Source organism: Acanthopagrus latus, chromosome 7 (assembly GCF_904848185.1).
Source record: "Acanthopagrus latus isolate v.2019 chromosome 7, fAcaLat1.1, whole genome shotgun sequence".
NCBI classification, from domain to species: domain Eukaryota; kingdom Metazoa; phylum Chordata; class Actinopteri; order Spariformes; family Sparidae; genus Acanthopagrus; species Acanthopagrus latus.
In genome coordinates this window covers 12,768,153-12,777,536 of record NC_051045.1, presented here as the reverse complement: position 1 = coordinate 12,777,536, position 9,384 = coordinate 12,768,153, and the positions used below count along the sequence as shown (strand labels likewise).

Sequence of the window (9,384 nt, the reverse complement as noted above, 5' to 3'; positions counted from 1 at the left end):
AAAACTCTTAAGTATTGTCAGCTGGTTACTCTCATAAATATGTGGAGAACGGTTTGCAATCAGCACCACGTGTGAAGAGTTCAGAGGTCAGAACAAAAAGTAGGTAAGGGTAAATAAGTTGTACATATCAGCGTGACTGAGATACATGCATATACTGTATATTGCAAACGTGTTTACGATTTTAACTTAAAATAAAAAACCAAAACACATTGTTCTATCTTCCCCCTCCTACCTCAAGTCAAAACATTGCTGCATTGCCTCTGCATAAGTGCGTTTGAGCCAACCGTGATGCAAACTCTAAAATATAAACCCACATCATTTTCCTCCATGGCGCCTCTGCTTTGGGATATATAACGATAAGAAACCACAGATCACACCACATGTTTTGATTCCATGGAATAACAGCCTGTCAAGCTGAAAACTCTTAAAAGCTGTTATACCAAATAGACACACACGCACACAAAAAAAGAAACCTGACAAGAAAGACAACCCTCATTTTGGAAACCACTCCCACTGTAAAGGGGCTTGGCCAAAAGTCTGCAAAGACTTATAAGCAAGGTGACGTCCAGGTGGAGCATCATTCAGGTGAGTATATTCACATGTCTCCACCCTCTAGTGCCCAAGGATACTACTGCACTGAACCAGAAAACAGGAGTACACCTCTGAATTAACAAGGTACAGATCTTCTGTTGTGATCACTCATTCAAGTTTTGACTTTGACTTTGTTTGCTGTCATGTGTCACACGTCATTCTCTGTCAAGACTGTGTGACAGCTTCTTTCACTTCTCTGTTCATGTTGCATTCTGGTGTCTCAAGCGTGTTTTCTCTATCTTCCAGATATTCCTTCACGTGTGTTGGAAGAAATGGAGACGGTGAGTTGATTATTCTTCATATTTGTTGTTTGTTTGTTTTGAAAGTCAGCTCACAAATGGCAAAGACAACTGTTTATAATCCTACAACAGGAGGGGAGGATGTCATGGTAAAGGTGTAGAGATGGGGATTCTGGAGTTTATTTATTGGCCTGGCTGACCGTCGGATCAAATATTCAAAATTTCTTTAATTATCTTATTTATAATTACCTTATCCTAATCTGATTGCTGATCAAATAAATTAATTCCACTTGCGCTTCTTTGTCTCTGATTCGGCAGGCAATTTGCAAAAAGACAGTAATAATAAAGTAAAGTTGTCAAGTAAATGTAGTGGAGTTAGAGTACAAAATGTTTGCCTTCAAGATGTAATGGAGTGGTATTAAGTTTTATCAAATATTAAGTGTCAGAAAATGGAGAAAAAAAATGTTAGTAAAAGTACTTCAGAATTGTGCTTAAGTACAGTACTTAAGTAAATGCCTTATTCCCAGGACATCAAATACACGTACAGGCGCTTTCCAGGCCGAACACTGACCCAAAGCACCAGTATTTGACACTGGGAAAGACAACAATCAACTATCTTTTCTCCAGGATCGCCTTCTGTATATTGAAATGTAACTGGAGTGTGCTGGCTGAGGGTGAAAGCTTATTTGTAGGAATGGCAGCAAAGCCGCACATCACTGTTACGTGAATGTTGCCTGTTGCTGCTGAGGGCACATGCACTTGCATAAATTTGCCAGTCAAACTAAAACACACATGGCTCGTTTTCAAGACACAAACACGACACACAGCTTGGATCAGCTTAAATATCATTTGAACATCATGCCTGTGTGGAAATCTAGACGGAAAACATGAATCATGTTACAGTTATCACTGATGTTTAATATGATGCAGAACACAGATGATTCTGTTTGAAGTAAATAAATAATAAAGTATTTCTGATTCGTAGACAATACACAGCTCATTTAAAATTGATGATTGAGTGCATCTCGAAAGCAACATTTTCACTGCATGAATGTGCCGCAGAACAATGGTGCACAGCAGAACAACGAAGGCTTCTCATGAAAAATAACAGCAGGTGTGCAGTCTGATAATAACTACACCTCAGGCTACACCCGATAAATGTCACCCGTCATGCAAAGTGTTTTTCTCCCTCGTCTGCATCGCACAAACACACCAACCAGAGTGTGTGCGATGTCTCAACGCCCTGCTCTGTCTCCGTCAGATGGCCTACGTGACCGAGATCGGGCTGAGCGGAGAGCGGGCGGCCTGGAGCGGAGCGGCCCCCTCCTCCTGCCCCGAGGTGGATCTGGAGGTCATCGAGGAGTACCTGCAGGAGCACTCGCTGGAGGTCCAGCCCGTGCACACGCCGGCGTCACCGCCAAACGCCGTGGGGCAACAGACACATGCACACTCGCACCAGGCCACCAGGATCACAGGTTAGTGTGATGCTGATAAAAAAACAAACAAACATGATAATAGGATGATAATTTTTTTAATCATTTATCATCCTCTGCCTGTTTGTCCACAGTGAATAGCTGGTTAGGTCAGCACCCGTATAAATGGTACTGTGGCTCTCATACTCCAAACGATGAATATAAAGATCAAGCTCCAGCCTGGACTAGTCCCCATGACAACCACTGGGTGAGTTCAAGAACGTCAGTCTCTTTGTAAATTAAGGCGTCATTACCTCCTTCGAAGCTGAATACAACCACACATCGCTGTGTGACACATTTTCAGGATTTCGACGCGGAATTTAGATTTTTTTGATCGACTCTATTTGTGAATTATGAGTCATATTTGTGAATAATCCATATGTTTTTCAGGACCATGCTGCATATTCAGCATATTCATACGAACTGCCCGCATACACTGACTCAGACTCCAGGTCTAGTAGCTCCCAGTACCAGGATTCCCCGTCACCGTCATCTGACAGGGAGGGCAGGAAGGACAGGGACTCCCTGCCACTCGCCCCACTCTCAGGTATGCACGTGCACATCTCCACATGTGCACCAAAACTCTCACCAGTACAAATCTTCACCAAACTTCCATGTGCTTTTTCACACGGACACGCATGAATGAGTCACTATCGCCTCACATTTGTGTTTACGTCACCTTCCTTCTTTGCAGGAAAGAGGAAGGAGCGCTTGTTCCAGTTCCTGTTCGAGATGCTCCAGACGCCATCGATGCGGAGCTGCATCTGGTGGGTCCAGTCCTCCGCCGGCACGTTCCAGTTCTCCTCCCAGAACAAGGAGCGCCTGGCGCAGCTGTGGGGGCGGCGAAAGGGCAACCGCAAGACCATGACCTACCAAAAGATGGCACGGGCGCTGAGGAACTACTCCCGTACAGGGGAGATCCAGAAGGTGAAGAGGAAGCTCACGTACCGCTTTGATGAGAAGACACTGAGAGGCCTACAAGGAGACTCAGTGTAGAGAGCATGAAGGCGAGTTTATATAAGCATGGACGTAGGACAGGCACGATGGATATTCGACACTGTGGTCTTCCTTGGTGCTGATTCTACTTCTATGGCATGTAGAAAACAAATGAATACTGAGTATTTTAAAGGCCAGAAGATGAAACACTATTGGACGGAGCCATATTGGAGATGGCATAAGCAAACTCAATGGATTGGCAATGGGTGAAAAGTCGTCTGGCATTAAAACATACTGTACGTAAATCTAAAAGGTTATCACGATATCTACTTCATAAGTAGAACTTAAAATAAAAGTTGTGGTTTTCTCTTTTGTTTTTCTGTTGGGTTTTTTTGTGATTCTGTGTTGCAGATATTCAGCAGATACAAGATCATCCTGTAGCCTTCTTGATGAAATTAGGTTGTGTATACATGATTTGTTTGTTCAAATGTCTTTCTTAAGATGACGGAATAAATCTGAAGTTAGTTTCAGAATACTTAGTGTACTTGGTCTATCTATCTATCTATCTATCTATCTATCTATCTATCTATCTATCTATCTATGTGAACAAAGACATACTGTATAGTAAGTATCAGAAGCAAATACAGACCGCCATAAACACACACACATTGCCAAAATTGTATGCAAATTTAGCATGCATTAAAAAAAACACCCTTGAAAACAGACCTATCAATCAGTAACATCTATAAAGTCCCCCAGCACACAACACACACAGCCGCAGGACACACACACACACGCACACAGATGTTGAGTATTACTTTCTAGTATGGAGTTGCCAAAGTAGGGCAATTTAATTTTCATAGTCAAATGATGGGGCCACACACGTACACTGGAAACAAAATGACACAGGAGAAAATTACATAATATTGAAAAACATTCCTGACTATTCACTGACTTGTTCTGGTATAAGATACCTACAGCGGTGGTGGAAAATAAATACACACATTTACGCAAGTATCACTGAGGTAGGATTTTGAGATACCTGAGGCTGGCGATGTTGTACCTTCTAGTCCTCTTCATTTATGTGACAGCTTTAGGTGGAAGCAACTGATTACAACTACTCAGGTTGCTGTTATTAAGTCGTTTTACTGGGTTCTTCAATTCGATTTTTTTCGAGTCCGTAATTTTGATTGTGTGTATACATTGCATCATGTGTCATCTACTTACTGTAGTTGTACTTTTAATATCATAATTGTGTATTAAGTACAATTTGAATTAATATCTAAACCTTTTATCTGCCATTTTTGAAGACAGTGAGGCTGTCTGATCACAAACTGCAGCAGGCCCAGAGGTGGAGAGGTGACCACTGCCCAGAAGAGAGCAGGAGGAAATTATGCCGGAGATTCTGAGAAACAGAAAACCATTTGGTTGAATGCCTGCTGTTGACAATGCGTCAAACAACAGCTCAAAAGTAATTAATACTCTGAGTAGCATTTATACTTTGTGCTTTTCCTCAAGTATCATTTTAATACCAGTAGTTTTAATAATTTAGTTATATTTCAGAAAAGTAACTGTACTGTTACCTGTCTTGTCTTGTATCTTTCCATGACTGGTTACTTGATACTTAGCAGATTTAGATTTGATGCACTCCCCAATTGCATGTAGAGTAGTTGAAATTAGTTTAAACCAACATCATATTAAAGTGCTGCTTACCCATGGATCCATCCTTAATATAATACATACCAAAATATGACACCAACTTGACACGCTGAATAATTTGGAGGTTTTAAGCAAATTTTGCTTCATTATTAAGTATTTCTACTTTGTAGTAATACTGCTTTTGCTCAAGCAAAGGATTTGCACTTTCACGTAGCTTTATAATTCACTGTTAACAAACAATAAGATGCTTTATAAACCAATTGTTTATTTTTATGTCATAACTGCCGTCTATTATATTTAGTAGTTCATCAATAAACTGGAAATAAAATTATCTGGGTGGCTGTTATAAAATTGCAACTGCTGTTTATAAAACCCTTACAAGTGCATGTTAAATCATTTATTACTCATTTCATTGTTTTTCAACACTGAAATAACTATTAACTTAAGTTTAAGTACTAAAAATGAACTATTAATTGTGATGTTTATTTCAAAGTGTCACCCTGACTTACAAGGAAACGGCTCATTCAGAAGATCTTCTCCTCTAAAGCTACTGAGTCACATTCATCAGTGTGAGAAATGATTTTCAACCAACTGATGAAATACAGATGGCGTCTCCATGGAGTGCACGCCTGTTTGCGTATAAAAAGCATCTGTTCGGATGTTTTTTTGGTCATTTGAAGCCGGAAAGCAGGAACACGCTATCTGAGAAGTGAACACAGGATTATGTTGGATTCAGCTCCACTGTGGAATTCATCCCACCTGTCCACAGCCCTCAAGGAGACCTGCTATATCAAACTTCATAGCTCATCTATCTTCCACGGTCTCAATCGTCCTCAGTGATGGCTGAGTGGAGTTGGGTGGCCTACACGGCCCTAGAAGTGCTGATTGCTGTGGCCTGTTGTCTTGGCAATGTGTTGGTGGTGTGTGCTGTGTGTCTTGGTATCCGAGATTCCCTGCGGGAGCCGACCTTCTGCTTCCTCATCTCCCTGGCGGTGGCTGACTTCCTGGTGGGCGTGGCCGCCGTGCCGCTGGCTGTGCTACTAGATGGCTGGGTGAGTGTGACCCCTGACCTGTGTCTGCTCCTCAGCTGCGTTGTGCTGGTGCTGACTCAGGCCTCTGTGCTGTCGCTGCTCGCTATCGCCGTGGACCGATACCTCCGGTTACACACACCACTCAGGTAGGAGCCAATCTAATAGCAACTTTGGAGGGGATAGCATGATATTTTAAGAGCAATGCTTGATGGGGACACAAAACCAAACACTGACTGCATTGCTACTCTTTCTACTGCTAGCACTGTTTAAAGGAGACCTATTTTGCTTTTACATCGTTTTCCTTTCCTACAGTGTATTACATATGTTCTTTGGCATGTAAAAGATCTTGAAAGTTAAAAAGGTCGAAGTCCACACCAACCGAAGCTCGTTTCTCCCACAGGAAACACTGCTCCTAAAATGCCTCATCAGTAGTCTCGCCTTTAATTCCGTGACATTGTGACATCACACTATGTCACCATGTCAAACATGTGCATAACTTGTGCCAAGTTCGGCAAAAGGAGGGGATTTAGCAAAGCTGCTTTGTTGTTATCAGGTATGTGTGAGCTGACCAATCAGAGGAAATTGGAGGGGCCTTAAAGAAACAGGAGCTAAAACGGAGCGTTTCAGACCAAGGGGTAGTGGTAACCCAAAATAAAATTATCTTCCTGAAAATGAGCCTAATATGTCTCCTTTAATGTTACTGTGGCTTTTTGGCAAATATCTGCTTACTAGCTGACAAAATGTGACCTGTAATTCTGTGCAAGAAGAAGACTTGTGATAATTATACACGTGTTTTATTGTGTTCAGCGGGAGATGTCGGCACATGAGAACGCGCGTGAGTCACATCCTTTGGACTGTGGTGGAAACTCCTGACTCAAGTCCTTCACAAAGACATCCACAGTCCAGCAGCACTGAACAACTTAAAGCAACATTATGTGGAAATTGGCATTTTGTGTGATTTGGCGCCCCCCACAGTTTCTGAGTGCACCGCCACTGTTTTAAATACAAATCCCAACTCTGTAACAATATGTAGGTGCTAACCACAAACAAAACTCATTAGGTCATTAAAATGTTACATGTTATAACTTGTTTGTTGAAGTAAACACGTATGTAAAGCTGTCATCCTGCCCTCTCACTGAAGTTACATAGTACAGAAACAAGTGATAAGGGTGCGGAGTGGCTGAGACACCACTCACCCCATTACACGACACTGTAATATCAACATTATACCATCGACATAATGTTGCTTTGACATATCTTTTTTTCTAAATATATATCTATATCTAACATATCTATTTACTGGTGGTCAGCTACCAGTGACGAAAGCTGAGTTGCATCATTTGCCACTGCTGGGGGCATTAATTGAGATTACATGGTTTGGTTTGCAGTGATATATTTCTGCCTGTGTTTCCACAGTGAAAAACCTGATTACAGGTAGGAAAACCATCTGAATTTCAGGCTGACTAATCCCCTCTCTTTCACTCCCTCTTTCTTACGACCCTCACACTCAGATACAAAGCCCTGGCCACACAGAAGCGTTCATGGATGGCTGTGTCTCTGTGCTGGACACTCTCCTGCCTTCTGGGGTTCACCCCTCTGTTTGGCTGGCGCAATGACTCCTCTCTACCGTCCGACTTTACCAACGCAACCTCCCCTTCCATCACCTCTCCACCCTGCACCTTCCTCTCGGTTATCTCCCTCCCGTTCATGGTCTACTTCAACTTCCTGGGATGTGTCATGGCGCCCCTGCTGGTCATGACCCTGCTCTACGCTCGAATCTTCTGGAGCCTGCAGGGCCGTCTGAAGGAGAGCTGTCCTCAACTCCAGGCTTCTCTGCTCAGGGAGAAGAGGCTGGCCTGCTCCTTGGCTCTGGTTCTCATTTTGTTTGCCATCTGCTGGATTCCTCTGCACCTGATGAACTGTCTGTTGCTGTTTCACGGTCCTGATGCCGTCCCACAATGGACCCTCTATACAGGCAGGTGGCTTTTCTAGTCCTTATAAATGACAGAGGATTTTCTTTTCTGTATGTCACATATATGCAGGATACTTACCAACAGTGAAATCTGACAGTGACAAATCCATTTTTCCAGGTATTCTCCTGTCTCATGCCAACTCAGCGGTCAACCCTGTGGTCTACGCTTATCGCATCCCGAAGATCCAACAGGCTTACAGTCAAATATGGAGACGATTCCTCGTGAACACAAACTGTTGCCATGGGGTCGAGCAAGTTCCCCGATCAAGAACAAGCAGCCGAGCCACTCACACACAGACATTTGGATCAGGAGGGAAGACCACACACTAACAAAGGTCATTTTACGTAATATGTTGGAGGTTTGCATTCATGAGACTATCAGAAAATCTGACCATCACTTCGAGGCTTTTGAGAGTTGATCAACTGAGAACTTGCACCTCACTGTAATTGTTTGAGTGAAATCCATACTTGTAGTGTTTGGTTCCCTTGCCAACTTTTTTTAAGTCCAAGCGATCTCATGAGTCTCCACTAGAGGGTGCCCTAGACCGACAAACCCAAGAGCTGCTGCTGACCATGACACCAGCAGAAGTGCAGTAGGTGACGACAAACAAAGTCAAGATCAGATTCACGGATTATAGGACAACTGATTTGAGGCAGGCATGACTTTATTGAGATGTTTACATACTTTTAAGAAACTAATTTAACAGCTTCAATCAATGCATCGCTAACTTTTAGCAGCACATGTCGACGATTTTTTTTCCCTGAAAATCTCAGAATAAATGTGGTGCTCAGCCGTGAGAGTGTGTCGAAGATTGATGAGTGTTCAGCGAACTCCTCAGGGAAGGCAATAGACTGTATAGTTATCACCTGAGCAGGCTGCAATCCCACCCACCAAACTATACAACCTACTACCTCACCCTGACAGAGCCCAAATCAAAAATGCCACACGTTCACATCCGGTTTGGGAGCATGAAACCTCTTTGACCTGCAAACAATGCTTGTCACAGTGTATTATGTTGATTGCTGCAAGCGTATGTTTTGATTGGACGGCATGATTGCCCATCTGGAGATGACAGTCTGCGAGTGGCTGACTCAGCTGTCTCCTTGGGAAAGACAGTAGATTGTATAGTTATCTCAAAAAGAGGTTACACAACCCCACAACTATTCAATCTACTACCTCAGCCCCAAGGACAGCATCCACGTTGCTTCAACATCAAAGATCCGCAAAGGTAACTCTCCTGCAATGGTACACAGAAAAAGAGACAGAGAGGGTTATCTTATTACGATTCTTACGAACGATTCTTCTCTGTAAAACACATGCAAGGTTAAAAACTTTAGAGGTGTACATTTATATTGTTGATGTGTTCAAATTCAGTCCCCGCACAAAAAAACGTGTAATCGTATAATTCAGATGTATCTCCGTGTGCGATTCTTTGTTTTCGTTCCTGGAAACGGTTCAAAATCACGACTTAGGGCTAAAAGCT

The 9,384-nt window shown here is 42.7% G+C and overlaps 2 protein-coding genes across 2 annotated transcripts; both read left to right on the top strand.

Moving 5' to 3' along the window:
- On the top strand, positions 1 to 3,605 carry LOC119022165 (transcription factor Spi-B). Its single transcript, XM_037102758.1, has 6 exons — positions 1 to 675; positions 838 to 872; positions 2,092 to 2,305; positions 2,398 to 2,510; positions 2,693 to 2,849; positions 2,997 to 3,605. The coding sequence occupies exons 2-6, from the start codon at positions 864 to 866 to the stop codon at positions 3,296 to 3,298; spliced, it is 795 nt and encodes a 264-aa protein (XP_036958653.1). The 5' UTR covers positions 1 to 675; positions 838 to 863; the 3' UTR covers positions 3,299 to 3,605.
- Positions 3,606 to 5,414: 1,809 nt separating this feature from the next.
- On the top strand, positions 5,415 to 8,409 carry LOC119022415 (adenosine receptor A3-like). The gene is made up of 3 exons (XM_037103235.1): positions 5,415 to 6,074; positions 7,440 to 7,903; positions 8,019 to 8,409. The coding sequence occupies exons 1-3, from the start codon at positions 5,737 to 5,739 to the stop codon at positions 8,228 to 8,230; spliced, it is 1,014 nt and encodes a 337-aa protein (XP_036959130.1). The 5' UTR covers positions 5,415 to 5,736; the 3' UTR covers positions 8,231 to 8,409.
- The last annotated feature ends 975 nt before the right edge of the window (positions 8,410 to 9,384 follow it).